This window comes from Micropterus dolomieu, linkage group LG02 (genome assembly GCF_021292245.1).
Source record: "Micropterus dolomieu isolate WLL.071019.BEF.003 ecotype Adirondacks linkage group LG02, ASM2129224v1, whole genome shotgun sequence".
NCBI classification, from domain to species: domain Eukaryota; kingdom Metazoa; phylum Chordata; class Actinopteri; order Centrarchiformes; family Centrarchidae; genus Micropterus; species Micropterus dolomieu.
In genome coordinates this window covers 25,305,220-25,323,231 of record NC_060151.1, presented here as the reverse complement: position 1 = coordinate 25,323,231, position 18,012 = coordinate 25,305,220, and the positions used below count along the sequence as shown (strand labels likewise).

The 18,012-nt window shown below is 39.5% G+C and overlaps 2 protein-coding genes across 6 annotated transcripts in view; both read left to right on the top strand.

Moving 5' to 3' along the window:
- Positions 1-5,203, top strand: part of slc4a1a (solute carrier family 4 member 1a (Diego blood group)) — a 14,258-nt gene extending 9,055 nt beyond the window's left edge. Inside the window, exons 13-22 of the mRNA XM_046035583.1 lie at positions 8-31; positions 144-292; positions 382-576; positions 704-949; positions 1,058-1,147; positions 2,410-2,576; positions 2,705-2,946; positions 3,042-3,211; positions 3,813-3,986; positions 4,098-5,203. Coding sequence (XP_045891539.1) covers positions 8-31; positions 144-292; positions 382-576; positions 704-949; positions 1,058-1,147; positions 2,410-2,576; positions 2,705-2,946; positions 3,042-3,211; positions 3,813-3,986; positions 4,098-4,175 — 1,535 coding nt within the window. The 3' untranslated portion in view covers positions 4,176-5,203. The remainder of the gene's footprint in view (positions 1-7; positions 32-143; positions 293-381; positions 577-703; positions 950-1,057; positions 1,148-2,409; positions 2,577-2,704; positions 2,947-3,041; positions 3,212-3,812; positions 3,987-4,097) is intronic.
- A 1,386-nt stretch (positions 5,204-6,589) lies between these two features.
- On the top strand, positions 6,590-17,505 carry ubtf (upstream binding transcription factor). Of its 5 annotated transcripts, none has more exons than XM_046035381.1 (21): positions 6,590-6,721; positions 9,123-9,181; positions 9,560-9,732; positions 10,099-10,182; positions 10,277-10,432; positions 10,542-10,606; positions 10,730-10,856; positions 10,941-11,051; positions 11,185-11,318; positions 11,439-11,580; positions 11,673-11,714; positions 11,848-11,958; positions 12,367-12,522; positions 12,662-12,808; positions 13,179-13,289; positions 13,384-13,475; positions 13,572-13,761; positions 13,853-13,900; positions 14,011-14,064; positions 14,172-14,288; positions 14,383-17,505. In XM_046035381.1, the coding sequence occupies exons 2-21, from the start codon at positions 9,145-9,147 to the stop codon at positions 14,509-14,511; spliced, it is 2,226 nt and encodes a 741-aa protein (XP_045891337.1). In that variant the 5' UTR covers positions 6,590-6,721; positions 9,123-9,144; the 3' UTR covers positions 14,512-17,505. The 5 variants fall into 5 exon arrangements, with proteins under 5 accessions (XP_045891337.1, XP_045891344.1, XP_045891333.1 ...); XM_046035388.1 differs by lacking the exon at positions 6,590-6,721 and adding an exon at positions 6,870-6,970; XM_046035377.1 differs by lacking the exon at positions 6,590-6,721 and adding an exon at positions 7,172-7,372.
- Positions 17,506-18,012: the final 507 nt, after the last annotated feature.

Here is an 18,012-nt window from a genome sequence, read left to right as displayed (position 1 = left end):
TCCCCAGCCATCACTTTTGGAGGGCTTCTGGGTAAAAGAGGGTTCCTGATAGAGAGATGTGTCTTTTCTCTCTGGCTCCATTCATTTGAGTTCATTCACCATATATGATATTGTTAATAATTCTCTCTGTTCTCTGACCCTAGCTGACAAAACAGAAAAACTCATGGGCGTGTCAGAGCTTATGATCTCCACCAGCGTCCAGGGTGTCATCTTCTGTCTCTTGGCTGCCCAGCCTGTCCTTGTCATAGGCTTTTCTGGACCGCTGCTGGTGTTTGAGGAAGCTTTTTTCTCTGTACGGATGAGTTGTCACTCCTGAAATAAATCTGACCCCCCTAGTTAAGGATCATTAACACCTATTTTCCTTTGTTCATTACACACTAGTTCTGCAAGTCCCAGGGCATTGAATACATTGTGGGCCGGATCTGGGTGGGGATGTGGCTAGTAGTGATCGTGGTCATCATCGTGGCCGCAGAAGGCAGCTTCCTGGTCAGATATATCTCCCGCTTCACTCAGGAAATCTTCTCCATCCTCATCTCTCTCATCTTCATTTATGAGACCTTCAATAAGCTCATTAAGGTTTCCTCACCTCATCTCTTCATGTCTTTCACATCACAGACACCATTTCCCTTTAGCCACCACTGTAATTGCCTAATTTGTTGTCTCTTAATATGCTTCCTCTGACTTTTCATCTCCTCTTGCTCAGATCTTCAAAACCCACCCTCTGATTCTGAACTACGATCATCTGAACGACTCAATGGACAACCCTTTCCACCCAGTTGTCAAGGAGCACATTGAGATTCATTCAGATGGCAACGTAACCGTTCATGAGCTTGAGATTGAAAGGCCTTACCCCAACACTGCCCTGCTGTCCATGTGCCTGATGTTTGGTTGTTTCTTCATTGCCTACTTCCTCCGCCATTTCAAGAATGGTCATTACTTACCCGGGCCGGTAAGATCAACCTTCTATATTGGTGTAGTTTTGAAAATAGTAGTGTAGTCTGAAATATTCTAAATGAAAAATCTGCCATGGTATATCCTTTGCTCTCTGTCTCATTAGATCCGTCGTTTGATTGGAGATTTCGGTGTCCCCATTGCTATTTTCTTCATGATTGCTGTGGATATCAGCATTGAGGATGCTTACACACAGGTAAGTGTGTCGTAGTGAGTTGACTCCTGTCACGTAACTCACATCATGTGGATTATGATATATCTAAATACTTTGCAGAAGTAGTGTATGCAGTACAGCAAATTGAAATAACGTAGACATATTACTATTAAGATGACTTTCTATGACAGTCATTGTCAAAAGGTTTAGAGCATGCATTTAAGGGTGAGGATTTTGTCGAATTACAAGTGCAACAATTTTGAGCCGTTAAATTCATGAATAGTCATGTTCACCCCGGCCAGGTGGGTCTTTCATTTATGTAAAAGATCTGTGTTTTATTTCAAGAAGCAGACCTTTTGCACACAGGTTTGTGATGCACTCATACCCTGTAGATGTGTTTAGCTTTTGTCTGATGATTTGGCAATTTTTACACCCCTAATCCGGAAGAAAAATGATCGAAATAGGTCTACATTTATAGTTAAATATGTTTCATATAAAAAATAGCCTAAACATATGTTCACAGATTTGTTTATTAAATTAAACATGTTTTAAAGGGAAGGTTTGACATTTTGATAAATTTACTTTCTGGTGGAGAGTAAGATGAGAAAATTTATACTTCTTTAATGTCCTATAAATATGAAGGTACAGCCAATCGGCAGTTAGCTTAGCTTAGCATACAGACTGGACAGGGGAAACAATTAGCCTGGCCACCTACCAGCCCCTCTAAAGCTCACTAGTTAACACTTTATTTCTCGTTTGTTTAACTGTACAAAAACCAAGACGTAAAATGACAATTCACCTTGAAGTCAGCAGTGAACATGAAGTCATTCATATTCATCATGTGTGTAGATACATATTAGAAATTTGGTCCATATATTATAAAGATCATCTTTACTGTGGATAAAATAAGAAAATTAAAATCAAGGGCACATTGGTAAATAAAATAGGTTGGGAGATTATGATCTTTAGTCAAGGTTGTAATAAAGCAAGCTAACACCTGTTGTCTATCACATACACTAATTTGACAGTATTAATCATAATAATAATAAAAATTATTTATTGGCCAATCTGTCTAAGAATCTTTGTAAATCCACGTCCTGCACATAAAAAGGAAGACAACGTTTATGTTCCTGGTTACAATCGTCATTTTTTCTTTCTCTCTAAAATATCACAGAACTCAAACTATCAGTTCAGAATTATCAGAAGTCTTGACTGAGAGTCTTGACTTTTTTTTTACTCTTGCTGTGTTGTTTTTTGTTTTGGTAATAAATGAGCTGAATGAATATTGTCCTGTCCCCTTGTAGAAATTGGTTGTGCCAAAAGGTGTTGAGGTGACCAACCCCAGAGCCAGAGGCTGGTTCATCAACCCCATGGGAGAAAAGAAGCCCTTCCCCATCTGGATGATGGGTGCCTGCTGTGTACCAGCACTGCTTGTCTTCATCCTCATCTTCCTGGAGTCCCAGATTACTACGTGAGTAACTCTATAAACAACGGCATTACAGTCTCCAGTAATGCTTCATGTGAAGTTACTGTGAATAAAATTAAGATAATATTTATAAGACATTTCTATTTTTTTCAATATTCTGTGTGGATTGCCAGGCTGATTGTGAGCAAACCAGAAAGGAAGATGCTGAAAGGATCCGGTTTTCATTTTGATCTGCTCCTCCTCGTCACCATGGGGGGTCTCTGCTCTATTTTCGGGGTGCCGTGGCTGAGTGCTGCCACTGTGCGATCAGTCACCCACGCCAACGCTCTCACTGTCATGACCAAGGGCCCGAAACCAGAGATTGAGAAGGTGCTAGAGCAGAGGATCAGTGGCTTACTTGTGGCCATCTTGGTTGGTAGGTGCTGCCATCTACAGTGCCGAATCAGACATCGCAGGGTCAGATTTAAGTACCGTTTACTTTAATAATCATTCACTTTCTGGGATTCCCAGGTGTTTCTATTTTCATGGAGCCTATTCTGAAGATGATTCCTATGACAGCCTTGTTCGGTATCTTCCTCTACATGGGTATCACCTCTTTGAGCGGAATCCAGATGTGGGACAGGATGCTCCTGTTGATTACACCAAAGAAATACCATCCTCCTGACGCCTACGCCACCAGGGTATGCAACCTCCCCAAAAACAGTTTTTTTTAATGGCAGTTTGTCTGAGGTCTAGATTTAACACTTCAGTCATTTTCATGTTGTGCACAGACCTGGCACTTTTCACATATTTGTTGTTGATTGTTGATCTTTGTTGTTGTATATTTTTATGTTGTCAGTTTATATCTTTATATGTACACAATATTCTCTTCCGTTGCGTTACTTCTGCACGGCACAGACCCAGAATAATGCACATGTAGATACCTGCAACGTTGTTCTTCTATTCCATATTTATATATTTATATATTTATTTATGTTGACTGTATGTTTGTCTACGTGTAGCACCTTATCACCACAGCAAATTCCTCGTATGTGTAAAACACGACTTGGCAATAAAGCTCCTTCTGATTCTGATTCTGATTCTGATTTTGGAGACTAGTGTCTGGTGGCGTCATCTTATTGATTAATTTGACCGACTGTCAAGACTGTCACATTAAACTGTATAGGTGGTCCTACAATCTCCCTATAAATGATCGGTACTTTAAATTAGAATACTGTTCATTTTCATGTCTTTGCCTCCGTGTTCCTCTGCTAACGCTCTCCACCGTTGCCATTTGTGCAGGTGAAGACACTGAAGATGCATCTCTTCACACTGATCCAGATTGTGTGCCTGGCTGTCCTGTGGATGGTGAAGATTAGTCCCTTCTCTCTGGCACTGCCTTTTGTTCTTATTCTCACTGTCCCTCTGCGCATGTTCATGACCGGCAGGCTCTTCTCTGTCATGGAGATGAAATGTGTAAGTACCTCTCTGCAACTGTTACATTCACCCCAAAGCACAGGCAGACCTTACAGTGGTATATCATATATGTGGGATTCTCTGGTGTAAATGGATGTGTCTGTGTTGCAGCTGGATGCAGATGACGCCAAAGTGACGTTTGAGGAGGAACCTGGGAAGGATGTGTACGATGAGTCCCCACTGCCATAAACAACACCATATCGTTAATGTCTCATTCACACACTTTCCAAAGAACTAAATTTTTGACTTCTAGTAATAATGTGAAAATGTCAGGTGTCTTTAGAAATATATATTTTGTAAACATATACAGTTTCAAACTATTCTGTTCTGTTATTATTATTTATCTTTAAAGGAAATTGCTTTTCATTTTAAGAATTCATTCATTATTTCTGCAGCTGAATCTGTGTTTGTGACCTTGAACCACAAAAGACATATTTTATATTGTCATCATGATATAGAGCATGTCCTGTGTCCTCTCATTTTCCACTTTTCATTCTCATATTTCATATTTTATTAATGTAGATTAATTGAAAATACTTCAAGCTGTTTATTTACTTAAATATTGAGTTATTGAGTCTTTCAATGCAGGAAAAACATTTGATGTCTTTAAATGAAAAGTATTTTTCCGTAAGATGTGAGGTAAATCCATTTATAGTATTGTTTGTTTTTTAGTGCATAACTACAGCATAGCTTTAAAGTGACTGCCAGTGCTGCTGCAATGTAGATCTCCCCATGTTATAATAATGATTTCACGTAACCTAATGTTCACAATCTAATTTGATCTATTCTGCTCTTTACACACACGCACAAACCAGCCATCACCCAATGCAATCGCCTTTCCTTTATTTCTTCTCAAAATGAGTTTTAAATTGTGAGTTCTCAAGTTTGCCTCATTTGATATATTGTGTATGGTTTACAGAACAATGTTCGATATACCTGTTGTGAGTATAGAAAGATGTGTAATACACTTATATGTTAAGCATGTAGCCTAATAGGTTTAATGATCATGAAATGGGATGAGCAGTGATGGGTAGTGGATGATGAGATATAATTGTTTGAGCTGATTGTTATACCGATGATATATTCAGGGAAGAACTTATTTGTAAATGTATCTTATTATGCCTTTTCGTGTTGCCTATCATGTGTTTGTGCTTGAAACACTGTATATGCTTTGGATTTTCACTTTATTAAAAATAAAAACAGTGACAAACAGCAAACATAACAGCCTTTAAAGTGTTTATTTTTATAAAGAATTAGAAAATACAGTATCATAGTATTAAAGTTTTACATCACTCACAGCTGACTTTAATCACTTTATCCAACAAGTAACAGAAGAGGGGGGTGTTCAATTGGACGCTTGCCACTCAGTTGCATGCTGCCTTCACTGTTATCATGTAAACACGAACTTCTTAGTACTCCTATTTGGAAAACACCATGGACATGGTCAAAAATATTCTTATCTTCAACGTTTTCTTTTGCTGCAGCAGGCAAGATTTGCTCAGACATTTTTTATAAACAAACATTAAAAAAAACAGACTGTGAAAGGTTAAACCATAAAAATGCTTTACACAGATACCAATAAGACAATCACAAGTAAATAAAATATTAAATAATCATATATATATAACAGACAAAATATACAACATAATGAAATTGTGAAATAATTCAATAGGCTGCTTTTTAAAACTCAGCTTATTATTATTTAACTGTCAAACAAGCAAACAAACCAAATTTGTAAACTGATGCTTAATTCTGAATAAGCAGAAAGACTTAGTGGACTAATAAAACAGTAAACGAGATGAATCCAGACTTTGGAAATTAACAACTAAAAACTAGTGAAAATAAATCAAAATGACCTGTAATAAACTTTGGTATGTCAAAAGTTTAAATTTTGGATTGTTTCTCATTTTAGGATCATATTTTGTTTGTTCATAATATTATTATTGTGTGTTGTTTGTGCCTGCTCTTCTGCGATGATGGCAACATTTCCGACAGCACCAGAACGTCGCGCAGTTTAACAAGGCCGAGTGGCTGAAAGTCATTTGTTTTCCTTGAATCGGACTGACTGGATTGGACGGTCGGGGGTTCCGCCCACAAACACACAAGGTGGAGTTGAAAAGGAAAAACATGCTGGGCCAAGATGAAGCTGTCAAACAGCCTCTTACAATTTGCTAAAAGAAGAGCCGAGCAATGTGAAAAGGCATTGAGGCTGCTTTGAAGACATTTTAGATAGTTCTCTCTACAGTGAAACTCTGACACTGATAAGTAAAAATGATAAACTTTTGAAAAAATAAGATTTTTATGTTAATTATAATAAGTTATGTTAATAGGTTATTTGGTTTGTAAGATGGGATGGTTGCACTTATATAAGATAACGATTGGCACAACTTTCATGAAACTTTCAGCTTCCTGATGAAAATGTTCGCGGTGCAAACTTCGGCTGGAGATCAGAGACAGATTCGGTTCATGTGAGTGGAAAAAAAAAATATTCAGAGACAACGGTGCTAAGTCGGAAAAAATGTGGATGTCTCGGCGTAGCGAAATGGTTGGATGGAGAGAGGAGCTGCTGTTGCTGCTGCGCGTTGAGTGGAGGGAGACGGCGAGTGAGATGGAGGCGGGGGGGAAGGACCATCTCTGCGGGGACTGGAGCCCAGGACCGACGGCGCAGTGCTGGCTATCGTTCAACCCTCCCCTTCTTCCTCCACAACGACACCGAGACTCACGCCGAGAGACAGGTAAGCCAACCAAACAGCCGCTCGGTTTCATAATAAGGCGAGGGTGCGCGATAAAGAAACCAGAAAACCCTCTAAAACCCGCTAAATCTACCGTTAATGTTTGTTTTTGTTTTAGTAAAAAGCGCCTCGGTCGGTAGCCTCTTTGTAGTAGCGAAATAAACCGACCGCTGTGGCAGGGTACGGACGTTGTCGGCCATATCCGAATATCTTGTCCTCTACAGCGGGGAAGGAACTGGATAAGACCCGGAGGTAAATGTGGTATTTGATAAAAATTAAACCAAGCGACCATTGTATGCTAATTCCCTCCATCGAAACTCGACAATTCGCGCTGTAAACGGGATATTTGCATGGGGAATTAACGGTGGTTTCCGCGCCGAGACCTCCATGCGGCTGTTGGCGGAACAGCCAGCCGCCTCTCGGTTAGCCATCAGGGATCTCGGTTTAATATCTCACCGTGCAGAGACTCGCCCTCTCTCTCCCCCTCTCTCTCTCACTGACTAGCCCAGAACCACCGACGACCGAGCGCGGAGAACCCGCCTTCTTGGTCTCGCTTATGCTCTTTTGGGTCGAGGAAAGGGAGTCTGCAACGCCCTGGCTTTAGTTTTAAGCTCCGTTTTCTCCATTTGCAGTGCGCCATTGGACCTTGTCACGGTAGGTTTCCTTGCAGAGCAGAGCTGAAGCATGGCGGATCTGGAGCTGTTTGTCGCGCCAGCGAAGCTGCTCAGCCTCGGATGTTAACATATTTCCTTTTGAGCTTTTGCTAACAATGTAGATACAATGTAACCGGGCTATGTAGTAGCCGAAACTGTTAGCAGCTACCATTAAAATAAACTATTTCGTTACTAAGTTAAGGTTTAGGGTTTAACGTTTGGTCGTTAAAGATATTTTCAATTTCTTCTTTCTTCCTGCGCCTCCGCAAGTCCTTCCAACCCACCACCATGAAATATTACTCGGGTAACGTTACGTTATTATTACAATTTAATTTCCAAAACTCGACGAAGTCTATTATAAATTTAACATTGTTTAACGGTAGCTGAAATTTAGCAGTTACTCAACGGTTTTAAATTATTTGGTGTAAACAGCGACGTTAAGTCCAGGGCTCCGAAACAGGAGATTCTTGTTAAATACAAGCAAGCTTAAAGTTTTCTGTTAAATGCTAACATTTTTCAAAAGTATATATTAAAGAAAAATCCAATTTCAACTATTTGGCGTGCCAAGTTGTCCTTGGCCATGTTAACGTTAATGCCCCATCCAAATTTCTTAGCATCCATATGTTTTAATTATAATGTAATTTACTATAATATATCTGTTCTAACTGGTCCAGGTGTACGTTATGGCAGCTCTGTAGTTACACAAATGTTGATAATGATAGTTTAAATGTAGCTATAGGTCACACCGTGAACAACACAGTGAGCTGGGGCCATCAAGGACACGATGAACAACGAGCAGCCGCCATCATTGGAGCACAGCTCGGCTACGCCTCGCTGAAGAATGCACTGGGTTTTGCTCTTAAATCCTAATATTCAACGATAAAAAAAACTATAATAAAACGGTCTGTAAATGCTCTTGAACACATTTATTAACTGTAAGCGAATAATATATTGATTGAGCTCCAGCCTGAGTTCACATTTGTGGAGAAGGTTGCATGGCGGAGCTAGATCCGCGTCCATCGGTGATGAGGCGCCTCTGTCGTGTGGCGCATTTGGCTGCAGTGTTTCCAAGCCACCATTCCCCCTTGTCGGAGACGAGACCGAAAGCAGATCCCCCGTCCGTGGTCAGCTGGTCGCCTACAGCTGCCTGTCCGTCCACGTCCATTCGCTTCCTCCTTCCGTGGATCCTCCCCAACCTCCTCTCCGACAGAAAATCCTCCATTACCGAGCGGACCGTGCGAGAAAATGGTCGCTCCTGTGTGTCCACGATACTTTTGTTGTGGAATAAGGACAGCACTAATACGCCAAATTCCGGCTGGCAAATTTGCTCGACTGAGACTCCTGTACTCTTAGCTAGTTGTGCTAGTTGAAGCCCTCCGCAGTGATATTTGAGATTTGAAGCCGTCACAAGCAATAGCCTATGTCTCACCATGTAGCGTAAACGTTTAAGGGGCGGTGTAATGAACATAAACCATTATGTCGAGGCGAATTTAAATTCCGCGACATGAAAACGTCAGTTTTACTTTTATATCACAGACAAATCACGTTTTTTTTCACAAATCAGCATCTATCATATGAATACTATATACATTAAAATAACTTTATCATTAAATACTGATTTTTTAACATCTATTCTCTTTGTAGGAGCTGAGTATGAGCCTACATATCACGGATGGCAATGTTTTTATCTATTTAAGTTAATGTTACTGTAAGAGAGATGTTTGGTAACTGTATTTTTGTTGCTTTTTTAGATACCAGACAGTATACCCACAAATGAATGGAGACATGGAGGCAACCACCCAAAGCCAAGGTGGGCTTTTGTAACAGCTTTGTGGACATGTATCTCACAATTTCTTTTGTGGAAATAATTTATTGATTACTATTAATTTTATCACTTCTACAATGACAATTCATCTGCTGTTATGAGAACTGTTTATCAAGCCCATTTGCTACAGGTCCTTTTAGCAATTACAGGGATGACACCCAGTGAGTTTAAAAACAATGCAGAATGTATGATTCAGCCACTGAAAACAGTGAATATAGTGGGGTGGGTGTTTCTCTCAAGGGAACATAATTGGTCATACTTTTAGACATACAAAATGATACTACAGCCATTTGTTTTCTTACCCAATTGTGTAATTTATCATTTCTGCGTCCTTTCCGTTGGTTGTTTTTTTTTTTGTCACAGTTTGGGCACAGGATGACCTCCTAAACCTGCTGGAGGCCATGAAAGTGGCCCTGCCTCCAAAAGATGTGACTAAATACAAAACATCAGAGTCCCACCTCGACTGGCAGAAGGTGGCCTTCAATTCCTACACAGCAGACATGTGTAAGCAGAAGTGGCAGGAGGTCTCTAAAGAGGTGAGGCATTTTTTGTGACATTCATATTGAGTATTGTACAATCCCTTGCACTACTGTACATACTGTAAAGTTATTCATACGGTACTACCATAGTCATAACCTGTTCATAGCCCGTACTTAACCTGTAGCAATAGACATTCATATAGAGTCATATTTATATATCATTCATATTTTGCACTGTATAATAATGTATCATATTTTGTTTAATTACTGCTTAAGCACTTCTGGTTAGATGCTATCTGCATTTTGTTGCTTTATACCTAGTGACATGCACAATGACATTAAAGTTAAATCTAACCTATTGGCTATTGTCTGTCAAATTGTGTACCACTAAATGTGCATGTTTTTTGTGTGCTATATCCACAGATTCGTAAATTTCGAACCCTAACAGAGCTGATAGCTGATGCCCAAGACTACATCAAAAACCCTTACAAGGGCAAGAAAATAAAGGTGAGTTAAAACCGATATTTCACACAACTAATGAAAAACTATCCGTTGTGTGGAGCTCAGTCTTTTCTATCCTCCTTTTCCACATGATACACAGAAACACCCAGATTTCCCCAAGAAGCCTTTGACTCCGTACTTCCGCTTCTTCATGGAGAAGAGGGCCAAGTACGCAAAGTTGCACCCAGAGATGAGCAACCTAGACCTAACTAAAATCCTCTCCAAGAAATACAGGGAGCTGCCTGACAAGAAAAAGGTTAGTCAAAAAAACAGATTAATACACAACTTATACATATGACCATGGTACAATTTGAAACAGTTTCTAAAATTCTAACTAAAATATTGTTTTCTTTTCATGTCTACAGAAAAAATATGTTGACGACTTCTTAAGAGACAAAGAAACATTTGTGCATAGCATGATGAAGTTCAGGTGCGATTAATTATTATTAATATTCATAATTAAGTGTTATTAACAGTGGGGGAATAAGGTACCTGCAGCATATTTAAACATGATAAATGCACTTAAATTCTGGTTTATGATGTGTAAATTCAGGGAAGAACACCCAGACCTTGTGGAGAGCATGACAAAGAAAGGTTCAAATGTCCCAGAGAAGCCTAAGACACCCCAACAGCTGTGGTACAACCACGAAAAGAAGGCCGTCCTCAAGACACGCCCAGATGTAAGTTGAACCATCTACTAAACAACATACATAACACAATCTCTGTATGTACCTTGGATTTTAATTTTCTTTGTCTCACACTAGGCGACCACCAAAGACATTAAGGACAGTCTTGGCAAACAGTGGACACAGCTGTCTGACAAGAAGAGACTCAAATGGATCATTAAGTCTCTTGAGCAGAGGAAACAGTACGAGGTGAGACTACAGTGATGTGTGATGTGTTACGCCAGAGTCTTATAATAAGGGCTGTAGTAGAATTATGAAGAGAGATGAAGACATACTATCCATCTGCCTTCAATTTTAACTGTTTTTGTTTGCAATATTCTAGGAGACAATGCGGGAGTACATCCAGCAGCACCCAGAGTTAAACATGACCCAAGATGACATCGTAAAGTCCACCCTGACCAAGGCTGAGAGGCACTTGAAAGACAAATCTGACGGCCGGCCTGACAAACCACCTCCGTGAGTCACATCTGCAAATACACTACTAACACATCGACATGATGCTGGTTGTAGGCCACTGCCCTGTGGGTGAGGAATTTAAATGTATATATTAAATGGATTATTTTAATGTGCTTTCAGAAATGGTTACTCAATGTTCTGTGCTGAGTTGATGTCGAACATGAAAGACGTACCCAGCACAGAGCGTATGGTGATGTGTAGCCAGCGGTGGAAGCTACTGAAACAGGCTGAGAAGGACGCCTACCAGAAACGCTGTGAAATGGTTAGTTCAGAATCATCAAGTTACATCATTTAAAAACAAAAAAAGACTTAATTACGGTTTGTCTAAACAAAAATAATTTTTTTGGTTCTCAGAGGAAAAAGGAGTATGAAATTGAGATGAACAGATTTCTCAGTGTAAGTTTCTTTTTGTTTCTACTTCAACATCTGTTTTTGTTGTGTTAATTTGCATGTCACAGACATCACTGTTCTCATGTGTGCTACAAGCATTTCTTATGTATATTTTTTTTGTCTTCCTGTGGATCTGTAGAGTTTGTCAGAGGAGGAACAGCAGCGGGTTTTGTCTGAGGAGAAGATAGGATTTAAGAGGGGCGGTGGAGCCAACAGTCCTGCCTCCAAAAAGAAGAACTCTAAAGCAAAGGTATACAGCAACAATGTATATACACAATAAAATACAATTTTGCCTAAAATTTTTTACTATTTCAAGTATAGCATGTTAAGCTAAGTCCATTCATATTATTTAAACAGTTATTTCTTGAGGAAAATCAATATACATACATATAGTAAGGGGAGATTTTGGAAGTTTTTTTTAAAATTCAGATCTGCCAGTTGACCTGTATACCACGATAGAGTACTCTACATTTGTTAAAACCTGTAAATTCAAACATTAGGACTGATGAGGTCACTGTTCAAATACAATTACTGCACTTCCTTACATGTTTGATTCTTTATACTATTAAACAGTAAAAGTTTAATTTTGTGTGGCTGTTAAATTAGTTACCTACATGTAGAATTGTTTTCTTATATTCTTTTGCTTTGTAACGTGTAGGCCAGTCCAGAGAAACCCAAAAGGCCAATTTCAGCCATGTTCATCTTCTCTGAGGAGAAGCGTCCTAAACTGCAGCAGGAGAGGCCAGACCTTGCTGACAGCGAGCTCACAAGACTCCTGGCCCGCATGTGGAACGAGCTGCCGGATAAGAAGAAGGTAACTTGTCGATCCAGTGTGATATTATTCTGTAAATGTCTAGAAATGTCTAGAAGAGTGGATCACAGCAGTCAAATCATACTGACATGGTTGTAAAATACTAACAAATTACAATAATCTTGTTGTCCTGGTTATTTAGGAGAAGTATAAACGCCTAGAAACAGTCCTGAAGGCAGAGTCAGAGAAGAAGGAGAAGGAGGACCGTAGTCGTCTGCCCGACCCACCCAAGACTGCACAAGACATCTGGCAGCAGAGTGTCATAGGAGACTACCTGGCTAGATTTAAGGTATGCATGAGTCGTAGTCTTCAGAATACAAAAGGGTAGTTTTGTTTTAGGCGTTCACTCTATAGACACTAGTTTGATCGGTGATGCTAAAAGTACATGTCTTAAAAGTACGTCCTAATAATGCAGAGGTAGGTCACAGGTGTCCATGCTCATGTAATTTATTTAATTTGTTTATAGTGTTTACCTTTGAACCACTAACTGTCATTACTCTGTCATCACTGATATCATATCATAGCAGATAACACTTGAATAAAAGAGAATGGAGTATTGTTAATGAACTACAGCTGTATACTTCTTAAACTGAAAAACTGTTTTACTGTACAAAACATTTTAGCCACAAGTGCATTTAATGTGAGCCTTTGCTTTGCAGAATGACCGGCCAAAGGCACAGAAAGCAATGGAAGCAACCTGGAGCACCATGGAGAAAAAAGAGAAAATTATGTGGATCAAAAAGGCAGCAGAGGACCAGAAAAGATACGAGGTTAGTGGCAAGTAACTGGCTGTCCACTACACCTGCACAGCATCTGTAAACGGTACCAGTGAGAGTAAACCGTTGACTTTACTCTCGTTAACAGAGAGACCTGTGTGAGATGCGCTCACCTGCTGCTGCTGCCATTGCCTCAGGGAAGAAGATGAAGTTTGAGGGTGAACCCAAGAAACCACCATCGTAAGTTTTTCGCATCCAACTTCTCTGTGCTGCCATGTTGTGTGTATTCAATTAAAACCCAGACGTTGTGATTTTTGCTTGCTTTTGAATCTCTAGAAACGGATATCAGAAGTTCTCCCAGGAGATGCTTTCCAACGGAGAGCTGAATCACCTCCCAATGAAGGAGCGGATGACTGAGATCGGAAGCCGCTGGCAGAGGTTACCACTGAAGGATAAGGAGCGCTACAAGAAGATCGCTGAGGAGAAGCAGAAACAGTACAAAGTCCTACTGGAACAGTGGCTCGCTGTAAGAAGTGGTTGTTGGTTGTTTGTGGGGGGGTTAGTCAAAACATCTTGGCCACTTGACATATCTAACACTTACTTCCATCCTTCCACAGAGCTTGTCTTCACAAGAGAGAAACACTTACAAAGAATATAATTCACAAGTAAGTCGGTTATTTCACAGTTGCTATAACAAACTGGACAAATTGTACTGTAGCTCTGTATCTTTCTAATATGTTAGGTTGACATATTTTAAAACTACTTGATGTTTCAGAAACGGAGATGTCCGGCAAAACCAGGAGGCCCCAAGGCAAAGTCCAAGAAATCTGTAAGTGCAGACTGTCTCTTTCTTCTTTTTCCCCGTCTCATAAAGCTGCTGCAGTGATGTCATGTAGTAATGTTGTCAACCATACCTGAAAATCTCTCTTCCCACAGGAAACTGAGGAGGAGGATGACGATGAGGACGAGGATGAAGATGATGAGCAGGAGAAGGCTTCCTCTGAAGCAGACTCATCCAGTGAGGATGACGACGATGATGATGACGACGACGACGTGAGTTGCTGCTTTACAGAGATGACTATAAGAAGTGGAAGTTGATTGTGCTAAATATATTTTATTTTTATTTATTTTTGTTGATTGTTTGAAGAAGGACGATGACGATGATGATGAAGAAGACGACGAAGATGATGACGAGGCGGAAGACAAGGAGAACAAGTCAGAGGACAGCAGCAGTGAATCAAATTCACAGGGGTCGTCAGACTCTGATTCGGACTGAAACAGGCCGTTGTCGTCGAGACGTACTGAGCAGCGCTGAGCTGAGCCAAGAGTCAAGGGAGCTCTGCCACTGTGCCAACCCTGCTCTCCTCCCACCACCAGGGGGAGCCCCTGCATTGCCTCATCCACTTCACACTCACCCACTTTATGTTGCTGCGTTGGTGACCCCACCCATATGTCCAAAATGCGTTTGATTCCCTCCCCGGTGTGAAGGTCATCTCACAGCACGGGGCCGCTTATGTTATGCCAAAAACAGCATCCCACTGGTTTGGTGATGTTGTGAACATTTCTGCCGCTGGTTTCAATCTTGACTTACAGGTTCATTGGTTTATGGTTAGAGTTTTAAAGCTGAGGGTGATGAATAACTCTCCAGTGTTTATTTTATTATTCTGATAATTAGTTGAAGACGGGTGGCATGAGTTGTGAACAGGCTTTCATAGAGCCAAAGAACATAGTATGGTGGATTACTTTAGGAAGGGGGGGTTGCAGGGTACTGAAAAATTGCACTCTTCAGAATGTTTCCATTACACTTTTTTTTTTTTTTTTTCAGAACATTGTCGCGTTGTTCTCGATTCTCAATTTATGATGTAGATTTTATCATTTGGTTCTTAAAGAGGTGGTATTTTTTCAGGAAAAAAATCAAGCCATTTTGAATGTCTTTTTGTTGCTGGAAATGTTCAGAACTTGTTACTTACCCATGTTCTCATTTAAAACAAAACAGTGCCTATATAAAGTATTCACCCCCTCTTGGACCTTTCCATGTTTTATTGTTTTGCAACGTTGCACCAAATAGAAAGTAATAAGGCTTTGATACTTATTAACAGACAATTACTATTTAAAGGAATCCTGCAACATTTAGGTGAAAGTTAATGTAGCTTTAATGTGCTTTCTAAATGAGAGCAAACCTGACCAAACTCCCGCTGTGGTGTGACATTTCAACGCAGAACGGAAACAGTCATTTGTCATCTGACCTTCAGTGAGGCGGCAACAAGCTATGGGAATTTTCCCATAATGAGTTTTCCGGTAATGTCACAAGGAAAACAAATCTCTACAGATTTATCTAAATTAAATGCAAGATTAAACAAAAAGATTACACAATTATTCACCCTCTTAAATATTTAGTAGAAGCACTTTTTGGCAGCAGTTACAGCCTTGAGTCCATGTAAATCAGTCTCTCTGCTTCCCCCCTCGTTTCTTTTTGCAAAACTGCCCAATCATGGTGTATAAGGTATAAGTGTGCAGCAGTTTCAAGTCCTGTCACAAAATCTCTATAGGATTTATTTTGAACCCACTAATGCTGTGCTTCTAGCACCAACACCACATGCTCTGAGCAGATTTGGAGCTTTTTTACTTTTATTTTTTTTATGATTGGCTTTACTGTGTGAGTGTTCCTTTTATCTTAATCGTGAGGCTTTTATTAAAAGGTACAGATACAGGTGTAGTTACTGGTCACCCTCTTAATTAAAAATCTGGCTTAATCTCCATTCAACATCCATGAAATATGAAAACATTTACTTGTACCAGTCAATCCTTATGTAATCAGTTGTTTTTGTTTTGTTTTAGGGCTTAATTTAGCCTAATCTGTGTCTGTTTTCACTTTGACATTAAAAAGTGTCCAAAAAAAGCCTGATTACGTTCATGATGCTTCAGAGATTAAAACATTGGAAGGGGCCATGGGAAGTGAATACTTTTGATAGGCACTGTAGGATCCATTGCCATGCGTCTGTCATTGAAAGGTGTCATTTATCAAACGTAACTGACATGTACACAAATCCATCAGTCTGAAACAATTCTGTTTGACTGAGCAGTTTGTTCTGGCCTGACCGTAATAAACAGTGTTTATTGTTTAACCAGAGCAGTTTGTCATTGAAGGGATAACACTTGTTTCCCACCTATAGAGCTCAAACTGACGGCGTTTTTAAAGAATATGTCACGCGGGTGGTGTATTGTTTCATTTACGGTTTATTTGAATTGTTAATAGGTTTGTTTTAATTGTGTTTTGATCCATCTGGAATCATTCGTGGATGATTGAACTGAATGGTTTTCATCGTGTATTTTTTTTTTCCTCGAGTTTGTTTAGAAACGTTAATGGTATTGACTGTAATCCAAGTGGGTTGTAGTCAGATGCTTATCCCAAAAAAGTGTGCACTTAACGTAAATCTGTCCCTCTGTGTGAGTTTGTGTGCAATATATGCACAGAACTGTGTATATATGAGGGTGTGAGTGTGTGTTTCTTTGCTTTAATGTGTGCTGTTTTTACTGTTTTGTTGCATACCATGATGTGACTGCAGTGTGCATGTATGTGCCTGTGTAGGGACATCATACCAACACCATGAATGTAGATATTGTTAAATCTTTTTAATGTTTTTTTTTTCCAAAGGTCTTTAGTAATGTTTTGCTGTCATGTCATTGATTAACTGAAAACAGACTGATAAGATTTCCATGACATGTCATTTTGGGTCCACTGACAGATGAGTACATGGCAACTATTAACGATCTGTTAGTAATGGACTGATTTTGATCATTATGAATCTCATTACTGTCTGAAACAAAACCAGCGTGGACTATTTAAATGATTTTGGGGAGGGAAAAGGAACGTGGTTGCTGATACTGATCGAGGGGAGTTTGTAAAAGGGATTTGGGGAACTGAGTTGCCAGAGAAATTGGGCTTCAAATATGTTGTAAATACTGTTTGTTTTTTTTGTATTGAGTGCTTATTGTTTTGTTAGTGCGTTAAGTTGGCAAAACCCTCATCTGTGACTTCCGAGGCCAGTGAGTTTTTCACTCACGGTGGGGGGAAGTTTTTGGTTTAATTCACCTGTTTTAATTGTTTCTTCACTTCCTTATGTTGGTTTATAGAGATATCTAAGACAGCAAAGCTTTACAGGTTTGTACTGCTGATCATTTGACAAAAATTGATGTTTTCTATAGCTGAGGGTGTTCTTATGTCCTTGTAGTAAGTCTTTGGGCAAATAAAAAATGATCTTTAACAGTTCGAAGTGTGTATCCTGTTTCAATCTTATACCAGCAGGCAGAATATGGATCAGTACAGCGATAGCCAAAAGTTTGTGGACACCCCTGCTGTTGTATTTTTGGTCAGCAGCTGTTTTTCTTAGTTTGGGCTAGGCCCCTTAGTTCCAGTGAAGGGAAATCATACTGCTACATCATAAAATGTTTAAAATATTTTAGACAATACTGTGCTTTGGAGTTTGTGTCCAGTCTTTTATCAAGCACAGAGGATGAAATTTCACTAGTTCCGGGGTCGGAAATGTTAAGATTTGCAGCTATTTTCACATGTTAAATGATTAAAAACTGAATAGCTTTTCATTGTTCATTCGACATACAAAAAGTTGTCACCTTACTGGGCATTTTTCACTATTTCTGATATTTTATAGACCAAATGTTTAATAAATGAATTGAGAAAACCAATTAATCCATTATAAATATAATCATAGTTGCAGTCATAGTGTGCTTATTGCCTTTTTTCATGGCCACATTAACA